General features: G+C 46.1%; 4 protein-coding genes across 4 annotated transcripts; 3 read left to right on the top strand and 1 right to left on the bottom strand.

Annotated features, from left to right (window-relative positions):
* The first annotated feature begins 122 nt into the window (after nucleotides 1-122).
* dgcr6 (DiGeorge syndrome critical region gene 6) lies at nucleotides 123-1,932 on the top strand. Its single transcript, XM_047048403.1, has 5 exons — nucleotides 123-350; nucleotides 474-634; nucleotides 802-902; nucleotides 992-1,132; nucleotides 1,457-1,932. The coding sequence occupies exons 1-5, from the start codon at nucleotides 241-243 to the stop codon at nucleotides 1,535-1,537; spliced, it is 594 nt and encodes a 197-aa protein (XP_046904359.1). The 5' UTR covers nucleotides 123-240; the 3' UTR covers nucleotides 1,538-1,932.
* Nucleotides 1,933-2,103: 171 nt separating this feature from the next.
* slc7a4 (solute carrier family 7 member 4) lies at nucleotides 2,104-9,469 on the top strand. Its single transcript, XM_047048722.1, has 5 exons — nucleotides 2,104-2,190; nucleotides 3,106-4,177; nucleotides 4,365-5,071; nucleotides 5,870-5,978; nucleotides 6,897-9,469. Exons 2-5 carry the CDS (start codon nucleotides 3,196-3,198, stop codon nucleotides 7,109-7,111), a joined length of 2,013 nt encoding a protein of 670 aa, XP_046904678.1. The 5' UTR covers nucleotides 2,104-2,190; nucleotides 3,106-3,195; the 3' UTR covers nucleotides 7,112-9,469.
* An 810-nt stretch (nucleotides 9,470-10,279) lies between these two features.
* On the bottom strand, nucleotides 10,280-14,559 carry ccdc157 (coiled-coil domain containing 157). Its single transcript, XM_047048720.1, has 10 exons — nucleotides 14,229-14,559; nucleotides 13,924-14,077; nucleotides 13,112-13,829; nucleotides 12,925-13,002; nucleotides 12,644-12,813; nucleotides 12,299-12,475; nucleotides 12,034-12,202; nucleotides 11,702-11,841; nucleotides 11,418-11,512; nucleotides 10,280-11,050 (listed from the first exon to the last, which is right to left on the bottom strand). The coding sequence occupies exons 1-10, from the start codon at nucleotides 14,474-14,476 to the stop codon at nucleotides 10,768-10,770; spliced, it is 2,232 nt and encodes a 743-aa protein (XP_046904676.1). The 5' UTR covers nucleotides 14,477-14,559; the 3' UTR covers nucleotides 10,280-10,767.
* Nucleotides 14,560-14,672: 113 nt separating this feature from the next.
* On the top strand, nucleotides 14,673-19,485 carry sf3a1 (splicing factor 3a, subunit 1). Its single transcript, XM_047048719.1, has 15 exons — nucleotides 14,673-14,913; nucleotides 15,310-15,419; nucleotides 15,508-15,715; nucleotides 15,809-16,066; nucleotides 16,157-16,231; nucleotides 16,353-16,503; nucleotides 16,625-16,824; nucleotides 16,958-17,072; nucleotides 17,174-17,481; nucleotides 17,600-17,845; nucleotides 17,947-18,145; nucleotides 18,270-18,421; nucleotides 18,560-18,661; nucleotides 18,752-18,823; nucleotides 18,979-19,485. Exons 1-15 carry the CDS (start codon nucleotides 14,869-14,871, stop codon nucleotides 19,078-19,080), a joined length of 2,343 nt encoding a protein of 780 aa, XP_046904675.1. The 5' UTR covers nucleotides 14,673-14,868; the 3' UTR covers nucleotides 19,081-19,485.
* The last annotated feature ends 165 nt before the right edge of the window (nucleotides 19,486-19,650 follow it).

Raw genomic sequence — 19,650 nt, 5'->3', positions numbered from 1 at the left:
GAAGTGGACGCCATCTGGTGGCGATATTCTGCTGGATGATGAAGAAAACGATTGATGATGATTACGGACAGGCATCTTTAAGACAGCTAGTTTCATTGTTTAGGGTCCTCTGGTGCATCATATGCGACGCTACGACACAGATGCGACCAGTACAGAAATACATATTTTGAGTTATCCGTGCTGCTTTAGCTTCAACTATAAATATGTAACTACCGCATAGGCTACCTATATATTGTAGACATGGACGGTTATCCCGGCGTCTATGACGAACAGACTGACTCGACAAAGCAACAAGAGAGACATTACTTCTTACTATCTGAACTACAAACTCTTGTTAAAGATTTGCCGAGGTGTGTATCTAGAGCTCTCAGATGTAAAACGTTAGCTGCCAGCATTGACGATGCCATTGTATTAAAAAATCAACGCCATGTACTGAACCTGCAAATGTATGTCCTTTTTTCCCCCACGTCTAGCTCATTCCAACAACGCCTGTCTTACACCACACTGAGTGACCTAGCTCTAGCTCTGATAGATGGAACAGTCTACGAGATAGTACAGGGACTCCTAGACATCCAGCACTTGACAGAGAGGAATCTGTACAACCAGAGACAGAAGATTCATGGGGAGCATCGTGGTATGTCTGTGTCACCTGCACGGTCCTGTTTAAAGATTTCTTTACTGGTGGTCGGCCGGTTTGTCTCGTTTATAGGCTATTGTGATGCAACGTAATCCACTTTCTTCAATGACCAAGGAAACCTACGTCAACTTGTTTTCTGAACCTGTTTTTTCTATTGGGCTTAGCTCTGAAGCAAGATCTGGCACGTAAACATAAAGAGGCCCTGCAAGTTTGCAAGTCTCACAACATGGCTGTTCTGAAAGCAAACCAACTAGGGGAAACAGAGGTATGGAATTTACAACCATGAATGTGCTGAAGATTCAAAATAAGTTTCATACCATTTGAATTGCTCTCAATGTCCTTCATTTCCATCAGGCTCTAGATATTCGAGTTCGAGAGGAGCAAAGGATGATGGATGAGAAGATTGTAGCTGAGATGGACCAGAAGGTGATAGACCAGCAGAACACACTCGAGAAGGCTGGTGTCCCTGGTTTCTACATTACAACAAACCCTCAGGTGAATGTCCATGATACAGCCTTAGACTTAGGCTCTAAGTGATGGTGCCATGTAATTGTGCCAATACATCTCAGCACCAGTTCCATTCAGGCTAGGCAATGAATTTATGCCAAATCAAAAGCAAGTTTAAAACTAGTTTAAGATAGACAACCGAGCTACAAAACTGTACTGCTCCTCTCAACAGACATCCCAGCATCTGGATAATCAGATATTGAGATGGGACTGCAGTTTGGACAAACGTCCAGCAGGTGGCGATGTGCATGTTCCAACTGTAATGGCTCCGAGGTTTTATGTTTCCTTCCGTGTTTCCTTTCCTCCTTTCAGGAGCTAACAATGCAGATGAACCTGCTGGAGCTGATCCTGAAACTTCAACAGAAAGAGTCCCAGTCAGGAAGTGTATCCTGATGGCTGGGGATGACAAGTGATAAAGCACTTTTTCACCTTATGAACAGAAACTGAGAAGACCCCTCGCCCGTAAGGTCATGAGCTCTGTCCTGTTCTGGGGTTCACCTCCTGGGAGGCTAGCCTGGTTCTCATGAGGTGTATGGTACCTGACAGCCACGAACAGAGGCAGCATTGTGTCATGAATCATGATGTTTAAAGGTTATCATCATCATTCTTAAGGCTGGTTCCTGCTGATTCATGTAACATATTGTAGCTCTCAGAAGTATGCTGTGCAGTAGTACAGTGTTGTATGTTTGTTTTGCGTGACCAATGCTTCATAAGCAATACATCCATCTTTGAGATGATGAACTGAATTTGATTGTCAACAGTGGAAGCATCTGGTTTCATTCAATAAAATGATTTGTTTTAAGGCGTTTGTGTGGATGCTGAATACGTGTAAACGACCATTCTAAAACGTTCAAATATGAGATGTGTCCAATCTTGCTTTGATCTCATGGTAATAAGGTAGCGGATTAAATGTTACTGTCGCTTTAAGAAGAGAGATCTCTACGAGCCCAGCTCACTATCCAAACCTTACCTTCCCTGTTAGTCGATGCGATAGAAGCGATACCAAGAGGCCCTGAAATACTTATCGGCGCTATCAAAGAATAAAGGTAAAATAGTGAATGCAGTTGCGTTGTCATATGATAATATTTCAGTTTTTTGTTTTAATTACTCGGGCTCTTATAGTCTGATAGAGTTTAGTTTTTTTTCCATTATAGTCTGAATGTAAAATTAAACACCTTGCTTTCCATGGTAGAATTATATGCGGAAAACTGAAATACATAAATGAATACATAGTCATTAACTGCATTGGTCAACAATATAAATGTATCATTTTCCATTTTGTTTTAAATAATTAATGTAACAATTTAGGAAACCGACGCATTCAGTTTTTGTGCAAAAGCTTCATCATTTGACTGCAGACAGCGAAACAGACACGAAGGTGTTTGGATAAATGGGTCAGGTCACTTTGTTAAGGTATCAATTTGTGATAGAAAATTCTAGCATTACGTAATTTTCATTCGAATCACTGAGGCATCATAAAGTCGCCATATGGCCACCGTGCGCAGTCATCTCGATCCTGCATCCAGGAGACGGATTCGGCTTGTCCTGCTGAGGATGGGCGTGTAGGAAGCAAGAGGCACCGCAGCGAGAGGCGTTCAGCCTGGAGTTTACATGTTTGTTGCGCATTTTTCTAGGCTTTTTTTGCATAAACTTGATAACACGACAGGCTGATCTGATTGTGCTCAACGCATGATCATAACGTAGTTTCATTATCAGTGTTTTAAATGATACCATAGTAACAAAATACCTTGTTAATATATTGATTATAATTGCAGGAATTAAAAATAAATAGACGTAAACAAACACAGTTCATTTGCCAACATTCAAACAAGATTTCTCAAAGTGTCTACAGACTTTTCCATGTGTAGTGTAGCTTATGGTGTACCTCTTACTACTTCAAGCTGTCAACATCCTTCAAGCAGTTTTGAAAGCATCATATATATTTTCTATTCCTGTCCCAGGTCCATTCAACAGAGGGAGTATGGATCCCGTTTGAGAGTCTCAAACCCTCTCTGTCCAGTGGCTGTGTGTGAGAGTGTAACTCCGTAGCCATGGCAGCCTGTACACGTGGCTGTGCTCCTGCGGTGCGTCTCTGCCAGAAGCTTAACCGACTCAAGACGCTTGACGATGACATGATGTCGACCTCCTTGAAGCGCTGCCTCTCCACTGTGGACCTGGCCATGCTGGGGGTCGGAGGGATGGTGGGCTCTGGGCTCTACGTCCTGACGGGCACAGTGGCCAAGGATACGGCCGGCCCTGCCGTGGTCCTCTCCTTCCTCATCGCGGGGTTCGCCTCCCTATTGGCTGCCTTCTGCTACGCGGAGTTCGGAGCTCGCGTCCCCAAAACGGGCTCGGCCTACATGTTCACCTACGTCTCTGTGGGAGAGATCTGGGCCTTTCTTATTGGCTGGAACGTGATCCTGGAGTATATGATTGGTGGCGCCGCAGTAGCCCGGGCGTGGAGCGGATACCTGGACTCGATGTTCAATCACACCATCCAGAACTTCACAGAAACGCACATCTTGAGATGGGAAGTGTCCTTCCTCGCACACTACCCTGACCTGCTGGCCGCAGGGATCCTGGTGCTAGCCACCTTCTTCATATCCTTCGGAGTCCAAGTTTCCTCATGGCTCAACCACATCTTCTCCACTGTCAGTATGGTGGTGATAGTGTTCATCCTCGTGTTTGGCTTTATGCTGGCTGAACCGGCCAACTGGAGCCAGAAGGAGGGAGGCTTCGCCCCGTTTGGCGTGTCTGGGGTGATGGCGGGCACCGCCACTTGTTTCTATGCGTTTGTGGGCTTCGACGTGATCGCGGCCTCCAGTGAGGAAGCTAGGAATCCCCAGAAGGCCATTCCCATAGCAACGGCCATCTCCTTAGGCATGGCAGCCACTGCCTACATCCTGGTTTCCACCGTGCTCACGCTTATGGTGCCCTGGCACACCCTCGACCCCAACTCTGCCCTCTCCGACGCCTTTTTCCGCCGTGGGTACGCCTGGGCCGGTTACATTGTGGCAATTGGTTCAATATGTGGTGAGTGTCAGGCATCCTTTTTTTTGCAGGAGAATTACAACAGAATTTCAAAACTCAAAACGTAGAAGTTTGTTAAAGTCAAGCCTTTTCCTTATTTAAGCATGCATATCAATTTTATGTGAGTTATTATGTCAATAGGATCAAACTTTCCTGTGATAACCACAAAACCCTCTGTTTCCCTCCTCAGCCATGAACACAGTTCTCCTCAGCAACCTCTTCTCCCTCCCCAGGATCGTGTATGCCATGGCAGAAGATGGCCTCTTTTTCTCCTTCTTCTCCAGGGTCAACCCTCTAACCAAAGTCCCTGTCAACGCAATCCTAGTGTCTGGTATCCTCATGGCCACTATGGCACTGATCTTTGACCTGGAAGCCCTGGTTCAGTTCCTGTCCATCGGGACTCTGTTGGCTTACACATTTGTCGCAGCCAGTATTATTGTGCTGCGCTTCCAGCCGGAGAAAACAAGCTCCAAGTCCAACTCCTCCACCTCCCCCAACCCCAACTCAGAGCCCTCTCCCGCTGCCTCGGAGTGCCAAAACATCGCACCGGACAGCGGGGAACTGAAGGAGTACGAGTCCTTCTCCGACAAGCTCCAGCTGGTGGAGATGCAGAAGACCCACGAGCGGCGTGGGCCAGGCCAGCTGAAGGGCCGATGGGAGCCCTACCTGGGCAGGGTGCTGGGGGACTATGAGCCAGGGGAGGTGGTGGCCTATTCAGTGCTGGGGCTGATGGTGAGCTCATTGTGCCTATCCTCTGTGGTCGTATTTGGGAACAACCAGCTGAACCTGCCAGTCTGGGTCTTTGTCCTGCTACTGGTCGTGTTCTCCTCTGCGTACCTTCTCAGCCTTGCCCTCATTTGGGCCCACGAACCTCAATCGAACACCAAAACCTTCCAGGTGAGCTCTTCATTTACTATTGAAGGCATGTCGGGGGTCGGGGGGTAGTTTGTGCGATAGACTAATGCATTCTGCAGGGAAGGGAGGCTGACGTCTTGGAATGGAAGGGAGAAAACAGCACAGAGTAACACAGTGGATATCGCTATTAAAAACTGAAAAGTGCTGCGGGAAACCCAGATGTCTGAAAAACCAGTCAGTCCACAATGATAAAAATCAGTATTCAAGCTTGAGTACCTATCATCTACCCTCAATAACCCTTGTTTGAGTTTGTCATGTGCATAAGATAACAACAACTATTCACAGAGTGGAAGCAAGTATCGTAAAAGTCAAACTGGGTTATAAGGTACATGATGCAGCCCTGAAGAAGAGCAAAACATCCACAATGTGTTCTTCCTATTGCAAGTGGATTTCCCAGGCAGCCCTGATCATCCCAATCTCTTTATCAGTGTCCTTCACAGCCCGAGAGTCTTCCCTCGGACACAGTTGTCTGCCTGAACACCCAGTAGGCAGACGGCCACGTTAACAACCTGCTCTGAGTCACAGCACACACTCACTCTAGCGCTTGGTCATCCCCAAACACTAAATGAAAGCTGTTGCGGTGACTCACATCAGGAAGGCAGAAGTTACTGTTTGCTCAAGCAGGACCTGTTTCCCCCCTGGCAACAGCTTAGAGTAGTATTACATCTTGTCATACAGCCAATACGTTTAACTGTGACAGATAGTAAATGTTAAATGGTGGAGGGTTGTAATTGAGTACTTGTTTCAGTTTAGGATTAGTCATTGCTGTCCTCTTTCTAGGTTCCCCTGGTCCCGTTCGTCCCTGGCGCCAGCATCCTTGTGAATATTTTCCTGATGTTGAAGCTCAGCCCGCACACCTGGATTCGCTTCGTCGTTTGGCTAGCTGCAGGTGAGAGACGGCTGCCAAGAGCCACCTTCTCAGATCCATTTGTACAGCGTCACTCAACACATGACTTGCAAACCACATTATGCAGTCATTCAAAAAGGACGTTAGCCATGTGGTTTTTGTACCTCATGGCCTTACCGGTTAAACAAACAGCAGTGATAGGCAGTGGTTTTCATGTTGTTAAACAACCAACCATAAATGACAGAGTACCGCAAACAGAGATCTCGTATGAAAGGTTGTCTGATATTTGTGAATAGAGTGATTGAATGGTTGAGTAGAGCAGAGTAGAGTAGAGTGAATCGTTGTCTGACATTTGCAGTCTGTCTTGATATGGCATCATGGCTGAAAAAAAGATGATAGGAATCTAAAGCTGAAAGGAAATTGTTAGCCGACACCTTATTTAACAGACCTTGCAGCCACGATGACAGTGCGGTTAATTGACTGAAGAGTTCTCTGTCAGCAAAGAGGATCAGCTTGGAAACATGATAAGCTCTGTGAACTCAGCTCACGCATGGACCAGTAAACTCTTTAAACACACCTGTCTTGCTGCAGAGTTAACTGGAATAATGACACGACAGGGGCTGGACTCAACACATCAGTTTAAGAGAGTAACAAAAGACTCGTCCAAGATGTTAAATTCATCAATGGCTAATTAATTTGGATTCTGAAACAAAGCATGCAGTATAATATAATAAGCCATTCAAGCTTTAATCCTAAATGACACACGAGAGGGGGGGGGGGGGGGGTTACCTCTTCTTCTGCAGTCACGTTCTCTACCACTGATCTATACCAACCCCTAATATACACCCCTATACATAAGAGGTTTTTCTATTTCTGAGTATTGCTTGAAGGCATAAGCCATCCGTTTACCAACATACTCACCATACATCCATGCATCCTTGATCCATTGCCCCACCCCAGGTCTGTTGGTGTACTTTGGCTATGGGATCTGGCACAGCAAGGAGGGCTTGAGGGAACTGCAGCCCAAAGACATGGCGGCCCGGTACGTGGTCCTGCCCAGCGGCAGCCTGGTGGAGACAGTGCAGTCTGTCCAGCCAGAGGGACAAGCAGACCCCCCGCGCCCCGCCCCGTCTCCAGGCTCCTCCTCCTCCGCCGACGAGCACTCGAAGAGATGATGTGGGAAAGGACATTCTGGGAGCTGGTGGTCCGCTCCGGGAATCCCACTCCTGGCACATAAACGTGTATACAGTCTGTTACTGTTTTCACAGCTCCCTTCCTGCTCCAATCATGTGACTGGCCTGATTTCATTCGTACTACGCCCCAAGGCTCTTTGTGTTTCTGTCGTTAGGCATATCACAGGATGGATCTCTCTCTTTAGCTCATTCTCCCTCGCTCATATATTAAAATCTTTTGAATATGGGAACTTAGTGAGCTTTATTGCTGTCCAACACTACATAGCACAGTGAAGGTGGGAACCAAAGTTACGTTGCCCAGTCCTACAAAATCAACCTTTACTCATCCTACATACAGTAGGTCCTTGTTTGCAACTTACCTCACATCTTTGTTTCTTATTGTGGCACAAAGTCCATAGAGTTGGTCATGTACATAACGTGTTTTTTTCTTTTTCTGACGCATGTTTCTGTCTAATTCTAAGCTCTGGTACATCTGATTCTGATACATCATTTATCCATGCACAGACATGTTAGCAGAACCCTCTATCTCTGTTTCTTCCTGTATTCTCACACACTCACCCTTACCCTCCCTCCTAAAGCATTTTTCATGCCCGGGGAGAGACGAGGCTCAACCGGAGGGTCATGTGGATCCTCTTACAACCCCTCAGACCCCTTCTGTCTCCAGCTTGTTCCCACCATGGAACCTCTGTACTTAGTTCCCAAAGTCTCTGATGGCTGCTCACCTGAAAAACACACATATCCAAATTTGGTTGTGCTATGTTTGATTCTTATTATTTATTTGATTAATTGAAATACTTATGTAACTTTTTTTCGCCCTATAAATGTCAATGCTGTTCACAGAGGTTTGCCTTGGATAAACAAACTGCAGTGTTTATTAGAAAAAGGGGTGAACGCATCTTTAAGTTTTGACCTAACTGGTTGACCCCAATCCCACCTGACTTCTCTTATGACCCTGTTCTCTTTGGAATTTTGTGATTGTGTGAACAAAGAAAGACAGAACCCCCTTCCCTGCCGCTCTGCTAGTATGGGATTAGATGGATTATATAACCTTTCTTGAGTAAAAAGCACATGGATTGTTTGAGATTATTGTATTCTCCGTTTCTATAGATATTTGGCAGAACGTCTAGGAATAGTTGCTGCATTTTTTTTAAAGCCAGCACAAATATACTGCACATATTTTAACAGGGTGTTGTTGGTAGCCGTGGTTACATATGGTATAGACAAACAGGGATTAGTTGTTTTGTCAGACTATGCTCGCAATGGGATGTGCAGTAATCCCAGATTTGCTGCAGTCCCTGCAGCTGCCTCACAGTTTGACCTAGATTACACACAGGCACATTGAAGAACACCACTCTCACTCACAGTGTTGGACTTTACTGTTCCAGAGAGCACTATCAACCTCTATTCCTCGCCTCTCTTGGCGCTGACACATCAGAAGGCATCCTAAATAATCCCTGTATGATGTCATTACATTCCCAAGAGCGTTGTTTTACTCAATTTGCTGTACTTTGCCTGTTTGGTCACTGTAGGGGATTGCAGTACAGTATAGTTATGACAGTGCTTTTACAACACTGCCTTGATGTTATCTGCCTATATATATGTATATCAGAAATCAGAGAATTTATCAATCTCGGGATCTGAGTTTGGGAACCGTACATAACCGTGAAGAATAAGCATGAGCCTTTACCTGCCAACGTTAACACCAACTCTCAGTAGCTCACTTTAGTGTTGTACCTCCAAAAGCCTAATTATTTAATCTTAGATTATATTTATTTGTCATTATGTGTTCATTTGTGTTGGCACTGTGTCTATATATAACAGTAACCAATGGCCTTAAAGATGTTTTAATCAATAATGAATGATTCCCAAAGCTTAATCTAAATGATTTTACTTTTATTGTATAAAAATAAAAATAATTGTCATATTCTTTTGCAAGATATCACAGTAAACAGTGAAACATTCAGATACAAAATCTTTTAAATAACGGAATGTAGGTGGGTTCTTTGACGTTATTAGCACCAAAAAAGATTGTGGATTTTTTTTTACAACTTTGCACTCTGTTTAAAAGCTGTTTACTACATGCTCTTGTTGTTGGGTGTTCATCGTTTGTCTTTTTTTCAGCGGGGTCAAGTGTTGTTGACACTGGTGCTTGAAGCAAGCTATACATATTTTCACCTCATTTCAGTCTGAATTACTGTATCTGTAATGTGTGCCTGTAAGCACAGTGAGCTAGATTTTCTTACCTTTGAGTCGTGTATCATTAAAGCACATGTCTTTTCATTGTAAAAGGTTCAAGGGGCACTTGTGTTATTTAGTGAAAAATAAATGTTTTGAAGCAGTTATCTGACTATTTAATGATGGAACGTTTTGAACAAGCTTATACTGCATTTGATATCTGCAGTGCTTCATGTTATCCACTTCATGTTATCCACTTCATGTTATCCACTTCATGTTATCCACTTCATGTTATCCACTTCCACACCACCTCAACACTGAATCATTTTGTCAAGCCTAAATCAAGCATGCAATTCACAAAGCATTACTGAGGAATTTGACTGGGAAAATGACATGCTTGACCAGTGACACAGCTGGGATATAATGAGCTCAAATGAGAGATTAACACCCAGGTCTACAGAGACGATACGTTCACTTATCTTATTACTCCTTTGGCCCCTAATGGAGGGATTTGGATGTTAGCTTTAGTGAATATGACATTTAAAAGTTAATTAGTGTGTGTATCAGTTTTGCCTCCCTGAAATCCTATGAGTGGGACTTATTTGATGAAGATTCATCAAGTATGATACCCTTCATGACTGTATATGATATATTTTACATTCCGCCCGAATAAGTTCCACTGGCACACTAATAGTACATTTTAAAGTACATAAAAACAACAAAGTGAATAATTTCATTGAGCAGAGTGAATCCTGTTTGTTAGCATTGGAGGCAGTCCACGCAACAACCGCACTTGTACGTTGCCATGGGAACCCCCCCCCTCCCTCTTCAGAGTGCTCTGTAAAGTGTTGGACGTTCGCGGTCGTGGCATTGTCTGTGTGCAGCGTTCAAGCCGGTAAAAGGCCAAACTGGCTCAGTTAGGAATAAGATAAACATGCAGAGCTGCCCCTATGATTTCCATATTGTAGAGAATGGTTCAGCCTTACCAGTTTTATGCTTTGCACGGTACATATATTGACCTTTTAAAATAAACAAACCCCCTTAGTAATCACCATCATGGATGAACATATGCTGTGCCCAATGTGTTATTCATGAGTTTTAATTATTGATGTGTTTTAATGATTTTGTTTGCCATGGCTCATGGTAAGGACTAAGTACTCACTTAATTTTTCAAGATCCTCTGTCTTCCACACTAGGTATAGAACATTATATTACAATACAACATATATTACAGATAAAGCTTGCTTATCCACACAGGAAAATGTATTTGAATAACCTCTCATGGTCAGCCCAGTGTGTTGGGCCTGTTCTCTGGGATAGAGATTCTCTCCTTTAGCACCCCCCTGTGGACAAGATTGAAATTGCACCTCATGTGGTTTCAGCATACTGTAATACACACCCCAAGCGTAGGCCTGTAAATCCAGCCCTTCGTCGATTTATTATTTGACCGTCCAAATCTTGATTCACTTCCTCTTTGTGTGCATGGCGTTGGCACGAGCTTGGGAGGCCTGTCGTATTTTGGAGTACGTCTTGGCAGCACTGGTGTCTGGAGAGAGTATGAGCGTCTGGTGGCGTAGCTGAGCGGTGGAGGAGGGCGAGGCAGAGGGTGAGGCGGAGGGCGAGGCGGAGGGCGAGGCAGAGGAGGCAGCCGTGGATGCGTGGTCCCAAGGCCCCACCACTACTGGGGGCTCACTGGCCCCGTTTCCAGATAGGCCACGCCTCCACTGCCCGGTACTAGTGGTCTGCCTGGGGTGGAGAGAATGGAAACACAGGAAGTATGTGTTTACATCTTGTACTTATCGGGGGGAGTCAGGTGGCTGAGTGGTTAGGGAATCGGGCTGGTAATCAGACGGTTGCCGGATCGATTCCCGGCCGTGCTAAATTACGTTGTGTCCTTGGGCAAGGCACTTCACCCTACTTGCCTCGGGGGAATGTCCCTGTACTTACTGTAAGTCGCTCTGGATAAGAGCGTCTGCTAAATGACTAAATGTAATGTAAATGTACTCGCTTGGGGATTAATAAAGGGTTATCTTATCATACTAGATGCACACACAGGAGAGTTGATTACATTTTACTGTTAACAACATATGCTTCTCTTGTGCTACAGACTTACAACGGACTGGGCTGTCCATGTGGCGTGGGAACCTGCTGGCTCACCACAGGCGTGTGAGACAGAGCTGAGCTCTCTGCCTGCTGAGGAGAGGCTGCCTGTAGGTAGGAGAGGAAGTGATCGTCATTCATACTATAATTATACTTATGCTATTTTATACTGTCCTTCGTATTGTCCGTAGTCATTTCTAGTATGATCATCAAGGTTCTCTCGATATGTTTCCATAGTATGGAGTGTAAGAGTATTGTCGTTTCATGACTTGAGCTTCACAGTACATGTTCACACACCTCCGGGGCTCCGTGTTGGGGTCTTGGCCGCAGCTTGGTCAGGGTGCTGTGTAGAGTGGTGTTCTCCCTCTCCAGAACCCTGATCCGGACACTGTTAGCATGCAGCTGCTGTTCCATGTCCCTCAGCACGTCACCTGTGCCTGCGGAACAGACAAACAAATAAATGATGGCACTGTTTACAGTGTAAACACAGAGTCATACCTGTCGGCTAGACAAACAGTATTGTAATGAAGAAGGCTTTTGAACTGTGGTGAATAACGTGGATGCATTAATGGCAGTTGACCAATGTGAATGTCATACTGGGTGAACTGGTAAAAGCTAGAAGGACGTACTCTGTGGTGGTCCCTGAGGAGCGGAGCTGAGCTCGGGGAAAGCCACCAGCAGCCTTTCCCTCTGGGCCAACTCCTTCACCTCCAGCCTGAGCTTAGTCACGCTGTCTGTCAGATCGCCTACATAAGCCTCCAGTTTTTGCTTCTGTTCCTGCAGTTCAGAACACAAGGCCTGGGGGAGAGAGGCCAGGGAAGTCAGCTGGGAATTGTTTCACCATAGGTTCATTGAACGGTTAAACTCCTTGGGCGTAGTATCATTCAGTATTGCCTGTTGTTGGATGAGCTGGGCCTGCACTTCTGTCCTCTCTTCTGAAATGTGTTGTAGTTTCTCCTGAAGGTCAGTCTGTCTGTCTTCTCCCTCGCCCAGCTGGTTCTGCAGTTCCTCACATTCCTGGTCAAGAGCATCCACACGCTCCAACAGAGAACCCTGCTTGGCCTGCATTGACTGGACACAAAACACCACAGACAAAACCCCTGAGGTTCTACTATTTTAGATGCTCACATTAAACTTTTGTGATTCAAACCGTGTGTGTTTTAAAACCTGAAGTTCTTAAATGACCTCAGTGACCTTCAATTGCAGAGTTACACTAATAATCCTACAGGTTCTACAGACCTCCTGTTGTCGACAGGCGCTTTGGTACTTGGCACTCTCTTTGTCAAGTAACAGCTGAGTACTGGACAGTTGAGACTCTAACGTGTGCGTCTTCTCCTCCAGTTCATGCCTCGTGTCCTCCTCTTTCCGCAAGGACTTCACCTCTTCGTGCAGCTTATTTCTCTCTGACTCTACCAAAGACGGATACAAGTGATCATTATTCACCACGAATGTGAATTGTTTTGAGTACGTTTCTCCGCACATGGAAGTAGGAGTTTTCTCTGCTCCTGAGTCATGCCTACCAAGTATACGTAATCTTTCCTGTAGTAAACTGATATCTTCTTTTAATTTGGAGTTGCTGTCCTCCAAGGAGACTGTGCCTGTGAAGGAAGAATATATTGTGAATATATTCTCATGGGACTATAGCAGTGTTGGGTATCACAAATGAATCTACGTAACAGTATAGACAGAAGGAACTGGCCACTGAACCTCTCCTCAGCTGTTCCTGTTCTTCCTGTAGTCTTCTCTCAGTCTCCACCCAGGAAGTCTGAGCCTCCAGTAGTTTTTGCTGCTGCTGTTGTGTGCTGGCTTGATAGTTCTCCCTTTCCCGTTGCAGTTCCTCCTGTGCTCTTTGCAGCTGAGACTTGAACCTGTCCAGTTCCCCTTCCGCTGCCTGAAGCCCATCCCTTAGCGGCTGCACCGTGGCCCGGACCTCCTGTAGGTGTTTCCCCAGCCGGCCCATGTCTCTACGCTGCTCTGTGGACCACTGAGCGAGGTCGCCTGCAGTCAGACGGCCCTGGGCAGAGGTGTCGTCCACAGCCACCAGGAGGCGCTGCAGGGAGGAGGGCAGACCCTCGGTCCTACACAGCTCCACAAGAGCATCAGCGGTCTCCCTCAGGCTGGACTGGACATGGGCACAGGCATCACAGGGAACTAGACAGGACTCGACTGTCTGGCAGCTCACACTGTGAGTGTCTGAGGATACTGGAGTTGTGTTGTGAGGGAGGGCAGCTCTGCTAGCAGCACTGGAGGACTGACCACTGACTTGATTCGTCGGCATGCCAACGCAGTGCACGCTGTTGGTTTTACCAGAAGATGGAGGTCCTACTCTGAGGTCCCCACAGCTCGTAACAGAGGGTGCTGGAGAGAGATTTATTTCTTCATGTTTTGTAGGTTTAGGCACTTTTTGACTGTCTTTGGTCATGCCCTAAGAGATGGATAAAGATCCTGTTAATGTTACTTAACTGGTTAAGACAGCAAGCATATAGTTTAGTGTCAGGTTCAACTGTAAAACAAAGTACCTGTTGATTGACAAGCTGTATCAAGTTATTCCAGTAATATCTGACAACAAGACCAATTGACACACATGGGCTTGTTTGCTGAAGGTGTTCTATCCTCTGTCCAATCCTCATCTGTTCAGCATGAGCATTAAAACTCTGCAGAAGGAGCAACAGTCTATAGGGAAGATGATGATTTATAGTCAACAGATTTATTGAACTGTACTGTAACTTTAGGCCAAGTGGATGTCAGCTAATTAAAAAAAATGTTAGGCTGAACGTTAGCATAATGAGTCAGCTCATATAATTATTGGTAAGTACTGTATTACCTATCAATCACCAGCTCCAGCAAAACAATGTGGGCGTGCTGATTAAATTCGTCCTCGCCATCAACAAAGTCATATTGATCAAGAAGTGACACCAGGTCCAGATTACATGACAGTTTGTCAGGGAACTTCCATGAAGCAAAGCGGACAGGTCCTGTTCGGGAAAAGACATCGAGAACAGTGCCTTGAAGGTCTATTAGATCTTTCCGTAGACTTTCCACACAATCTTGACGCCCTAACAGGTGAGCCATTTTGAGAAGTTTTGAAGTAACTAGCCTATTATGTCTCGGTATTTGTTCATAGCTAGAGAAAGGGTAAATGGCTAGTTAATTACTGCCTGAATAAGTCATTGTTGACACTACATCACCATAGCTACTCAGTACTCACTGTTAAAACTTCAAGACCCATAATACTTTGTGCAAAATCTGGTACCGGAAGTAGAAGTCCTCCATTGACTGTCGGCCGGGTCAATGTTGAAAACGTAGCTCAGTCGCAAATTACAAAATTCTAATCTGTATTGTGATAATCATAGAATTTTTACCCAAAAAGGAAAACTTGACGTCGTTAGGGTAAAATATACGACCCGTTTTGTGGTCTTTGGTTTGGTTTCGACTTGTTAACCTAGCAAGTAAGTAACGCAGCCATGCCGCCAGGGCCTGTTCAAATAGTCCTGCCGGAGCCTAACAAGGTAAACTTTAAGTCTCTATGTAAATACAAAAATATGTAATAATGTGTATGCATTTGATATATTGTCTGCAGGGATTGTCTTTCCGAAAACTATGGTACATTTGGTTTCAGGTTAAGGTAGTTTAACTTGATTGTAGCCATTTTTCCCAGTCCAATGCTTGTAAAGACGGGTTAGCACACCCGCCGCTTTGTGAATGTGAAAAACCACTCTGTTATATCGAGATATAACGCTAGAGTTCTTAGTTAAACAGATCTAGACTTGACATTTTTACGTTATCCTCCCCTTAACGCAATACTTATACACCACACATTAGCTATTTTTTCATAATACTGTAATCAATTATCTACTTTTGAACAATTAAAAAGACGGCAAATCTAATGTGATTGGTGTCCACAGGTAGATGAGCCGGCAGAGGAAACACCGGCTACTAAACCAATAGTAGGGATTATCTATCCGCCTCCTGAGGTCCGAAACATTGTTGACAAGACCGCCAGCTTCGTAGCCAGGTTGGTTTTTCATTGTCGTTACAAGATCCCATTAATGCAGATATGGTTTCAATAGGATAATAATTAAAACCCTTTCACCAATTCACAGGAATGGGCCGGAGTTTGAGGCAAGGATTCGTCAGAACGAGATTAACAACCCAAAGTTCAATTTCCTCAACCCTAATGACCCATACCATGCCTACTACCGCCACAAAGTCAATGAATTCAAGGAGGGCAAGGGCCAGGAGCCGTCTGCCGCTGTGCCCAAGGTTATGCAGCAGCAAGCCTTGCAGCAGTCTCAGCAGCTTAATCAAAAGGTTTGGGACCACAATTTTCCTTAACGTTGATATTCAAGGACTGTTAATGTATCATTAACAGCATAGCATATATAACGTATCGTATTTCAATAGGTGCAGTCCCAGGTGATTCACGAGGCTGTGGTGCCCAAGGAACCACCACCAGAGTTTGAGTTCATTGCAGACCCTCCCTCCATCTCCGCCTTTGACCTGGACGTCGTCAAACTGACTGCCCAGTTTGTCGCTCGCAACGGACGTCAGTTCCTCACTCAGCTCATGCAGAAGGAGCAGAGGAACTACCAGTTTGACTTCCTCCGCCCGCAACACAGCCTCTTCAACTACTTCACCAAGCTGGTGGAGCAGTACACCAAGGTACGGCGTGACGCTCATGTGGTGATGCGTGGGACCTCTGTGATTCTCTGTGTGGGGCGTTTCTGACCCGTGTTGGTTGCTGTGTTGCAGATTCTGATCCCTCCTAAAGGACTGCTGGTGAAGCTGAAGAGAGAGGCTGAGAACCCCAGAGAGGTCATGGATCAGGTGAGCTCCGTCCTCCAGACCGCTTGGTGGCTTTGGATCAGTGAAGCTTGTGGCTGTAGTAGGTTATTATATTTTAAGCGGACGACAGTCATAACCACCGATTGTCTTTCCCCATCGCCAGGTGAGGTACCGCGTGGAATGGGCCAAGTTCCAGGAGCGTGAGCGGAAGAAGGAAGAGGAGGAGCGAGAGAAGGAGCGCGTGGCCTACGCCCAAATCGACTGGCACGATTTCGTGGTGGTGGAGACGGTCGACTTCCAGCCCAATGAGCAAGGTAGGAAAACCCAACATCTGAACCCAGCAGTCTGGTGCGTGTCAACTCGTGCCATAGGTCTAGGCCGGTGTGTTCTGATGGACCTCATTGGCCTGTACGTGATGAGTCTGACTTCCTCCAGGACACTTCCCTCCGCCCACCACCCCTGAGGAGCTGGGGGCGCGCATCCTCATCCAGGAGCGCTATGACAAGTTTGGCGAGAGCGAGGAGGTGGAGATGGAGGTGGAGAGCGAGGATGACGACGATGAACGAGATGAACGGGGTAATGGTCATCATCCCTCCCAGCCTGATCAGGACACGCAGCTGCAGGATATGGATGAGGTATGTCAACAAAAAGACATCATCCGTCACTACTACTACTACTACGTTGGTTTGCGAATGAGAGGAATGGATCATTCTAAGAAGAAAAAAAATATGTAGTTCACAACAGCTATATTTGTGATGGCTTTGCCAGGGTTCTGATGATGATGATGACATGAAGGCACCCTTGCCTCCAGACAACCCCATGCCACCCCCTCTGCCCCCTACCCCAGACCAGGTCATTATCCGCAAGGATTACGACCCCAAAGGTGAGAGAAACGCCACCGTCATCCCAGACCCCACATACCCGGCAATAATCAATCATTTCAATTTCCATAGCAAATCTTAACAACCCCCTCCCCCCCCGTAGCATCCAGACCACAGCCTTCAACCGCCGCTCCAGACGAGTACCTCATCTCCCCCATCACTGGGGAGAGGATCCAGGCCAGCAAGATGCAGGAGCACATGCGCATCGGTCTGCTGGACCCGCGCTGGCTGGAGCAGAGGGATCGCAGCATCCGAGAGAGGCAGATCGAGGACGAGGTCTACGCCCCCGGCCTGGACATCGAGAGCAGCCTGAAACAGCTGGCCGAGAGGCGTACCGATATCTTCGGTGTGGAGGAGACGGCCATTGGTAAAAAGATCGGAGAAGAGGAGATCCAAAAGCCAGAAGAGAAGGTAGGAGGAGACGAGAGAGGGGGGGGGGGACTGATTTAGATACAGGAAATGCCTGTTGTTGCCGGAAACTTAATGCTGCTTTTGAAATGGCGTCTCACCTGACCTCCTCTGTCCCCAGGTGACCTGGGACGGACACTCTGGTAGCATGGCTCGCACCCAGCAGGCAGCGCAGGCCAACATCACCCTGCAGGAGCAGATCGAGGCCATTCACAAAGCTAAGGGACTGGTGCAGGAGGACGACTCCAAAGAGAAGATTGGCCCGAGCAAGCCTCACGAGATCTCCCATCTTCCTATGCAAGCCTCTTCTCCTCTCATGCCCAAACCCAACCAACCCATGACACTGTTGCCCCGGCCTACTCCCTCCGTAAGTTTGGAGGAAGCATCCACATCGTTTGGGAGGACACATCACGACATGTCGTACTGGACTAACTGTTCTTTTCCATGTCCTTGTCTCTGGTGTTGTAGATGCCACCCCCGGTTCGCACCACGCTCCTGTCGGCTGTGCCGGTGCTTCCTAGGCCTCCCATGGTCCGCCTGGCCCCTGGGCAGGTTCTTACACCCATGCCCCAAATGCTCCATGCCCCCCGCATCAACGTGGTGCCCATGCCCCCATCTGGGCCTCATCTCATGGCCCCCAGGCCACCCCCCATGGTGGTCCCAACTGGTGAGAGGCCATACCATTTGAAATACCCATAGACATAGCAATATGATGTGATATTAACCACTTGATTGCTAATGGCATCGCATTGTCCCGTTTGAGTAAACTGCCCTCTCTCTCTTCCTGCCAGCGTTTGTCCCTGCTCCTCCTGTGCCACAGCCCCCCTCTGCTCCGGCTCCCCCGGCCCACCCCCCACCCCCACATGACGACGAGCCTGTCAACAAGAAAATGAAAAGCGAGGACAACCTCATTCCAGAGGACGAGTTCCTACGCAGAAACAAGGTATGGTTTTCCTGGAAGACGTTTAGGAATGTTGTAGTTCCAGTCATTGTGGCATGGGTTCCAGATTGATTCTGTCGATTGTTGTTCCTGTAGGGTGGTTGTGTGTTTACATAGGTTTCCCTTGTGTCTTTTCAATAGGGTCCAGTGGCGGTCAAAGTACAAGTTCCCAACATGCAGGATAAAACTGAATGGAAACTTAGTGGACAAGTGCTCAATTTCACCGTCCCACTCACAGACCAGGTACATGTTTCTCTCACGCCATCCCATGTCCTTCTCCTTTACAAGCGTGATCATGTCTTTCCTCATCAGAAGCAACTGTTCTTTTTTCAGGTGTCTGTCATTAAAGTCAAGATCCATGAAGCCACAGGCATGGCAGCAGGGAAACAGAAGTTGCAGTATGAGGTAAAACAAAAGCATTCTTGTTGTGGGGGGGGGTGGTTCTTGTGATTTTTTTTATATATATATATATATATATATATATATATATATATATATATATATATAAAATCATGATCAGCTGTGTGTGAAAACATTAATTCATTTTTATTCCATCATAGGGAATATTCATCAAAGATTCCAACTCTTTGGCTTACTACAATATGAACAATGGCTCAGTCATTCACCTGGCTCTGAAGGAGAGAGGTGGAAGGAAGAAGTAAGGGGTGCTGGCAGCGTGCCCAAAGAGGCCTTCCCATCGTCCTACTCTGCCTCTTTTGTTGTTGTCCCGAGTCATTTTACGCAGTAGCTAATTATTTGTAGAGTATCTTTTTCAGATAAGATGTTTGAAAACTGTCGACACGACTGTCTTTTGGCAACCAAACAATTGTGCAAGAATGCTTTCTGTGTTAATAAATTAGCTTGCCACTGATTCATTTTAAAGGAAATCTCCCCCCCCCCCCCCCAGCCTAGCCTATGTAAATGTGTATCTTTGGAGTCATGTTAGTATGTCTCATAGGGTTAATAAGCCTTTCTGTTGTGGTTTAACAACACGAACACAAAATTGATTTATACTGGAACATTTGCAAGACCATGTTTATTCATCCAATAAAGGCGTTTAAGTCACAGTTGTTTCATGTCTTAACTTGATTAACCTTGTCTTATTTTTTCAATGTCATGGGATTGTGGTAGTGTATATCGATGATTATGATTTCGAATGTGTTTTTGGCAATACGCCACTAGAGGGAGACGTTTGCTTTATTTATTTGGCCGACCGCCCTAGTATGGTGAAG

The sequence above is a fragment of the Hypomesus transpacificus genome, chromosome 24, assembly GCF_021917145.1.
Source record: "Hypomesus transpacificus isolate Combined female chromosome 24, fHypTra1, whole genome shotgun sequence".
Lineage (NCBI taxonomy): Eukaryota > Metazoa > Chordata > Actinopteri > Osmeriformes > Osmeridae > Hypomesus > Hypomesus transpacificus.
Note: the sequence above shows the minus strand (reverse complement) of the source record. Positions and strands in the feature narration are given on the sequence as shown.

Bases quoted from the DNA above. Each gene is read 5' to 3' on its own strand.
- slc7a4 (XM_047048722.1), top strand. From the start codon at position 3,196: ATGGCAGCCTGTACACGTGGCTGTGCTCCTGCGGTGCGTCTCTGCCAG. The intron at 4,178-4,364 runs GTGAGTGTCAGG...TTCCCTCCTCAG, and splicing joins GGCAATTGGTTCAATATGTG to CCATGAACACAGTTCTCCTC. The intron at 5,979-6,896 runs GTGAGAGACGGC...GCCCCACCCCAG, and splicing joins CGTCGTTTGGCTAGCTGCAG to GTCTGTTGGTGTACTTTGGC.
- dgcr6 (XM_047048403.1), top strand. From the start codon at position 241: ATGGACGGTTATCCCGGCGTCTATGACGAACAGACTGACTCGACAAAG. The intron at 351-473 runs GTGTGTATCTAG...CCCCACGTCTAG, and splicing joins CTTGTTAAAGATTTGCCGAG to CTCATTCCAACAACGCCTGT. The intron at 635-801 runs GTATGTCTGTGT...TATTGGGCTTAG, and splicing joins GATTCATGGGGAGCATCGTG to CTCTGAAGCAAGATCTGGCA.
- ccdc157 (XM_047048720.1), bottom strand. From the start codon at position 14,476: ATGGCTCACCTGTTAGGGCGTCAAGATTGTGTGGAAAGTCTACGGAAA. The intron at 13,003-13,111 runs GTTCAGTGGCCA...CTTCCTTCACAG, and splicing joins ACAGGAACAGCTGAGGAGAG to GCACAGTCTCCTTGGAGGAC. The intron at 11,513-11,701 runs GTGTGTGAACAT...TCCTACCTACAG, and splicing joins CCCAACACGGAGCCCCGGAG to GCAGCCTCTCCTCAGCAGGC.
- sf3a1 (XM_047048719.1), top strand. From the start codon at position 14,869: ATGCCGCCAGGGCCTGTTCAAATAGTCCTGCCGGAGCCTAACAAG. The intron at 14,914-15,309 runs GTAAACTTTAAG...TGGTGTCCACAG, and splicing joins TCCTGCCGGAGCCTAACAAG to GTAGATGAGCCGGCAGAGGA. The intron at 16,504-16,624 runs GTAGGAAAACCC...GACTTCCTCCAG, and splicing joins CTTCCAGCCCAATGAGCAAG to GACACTTCCCTCCGCCCACC.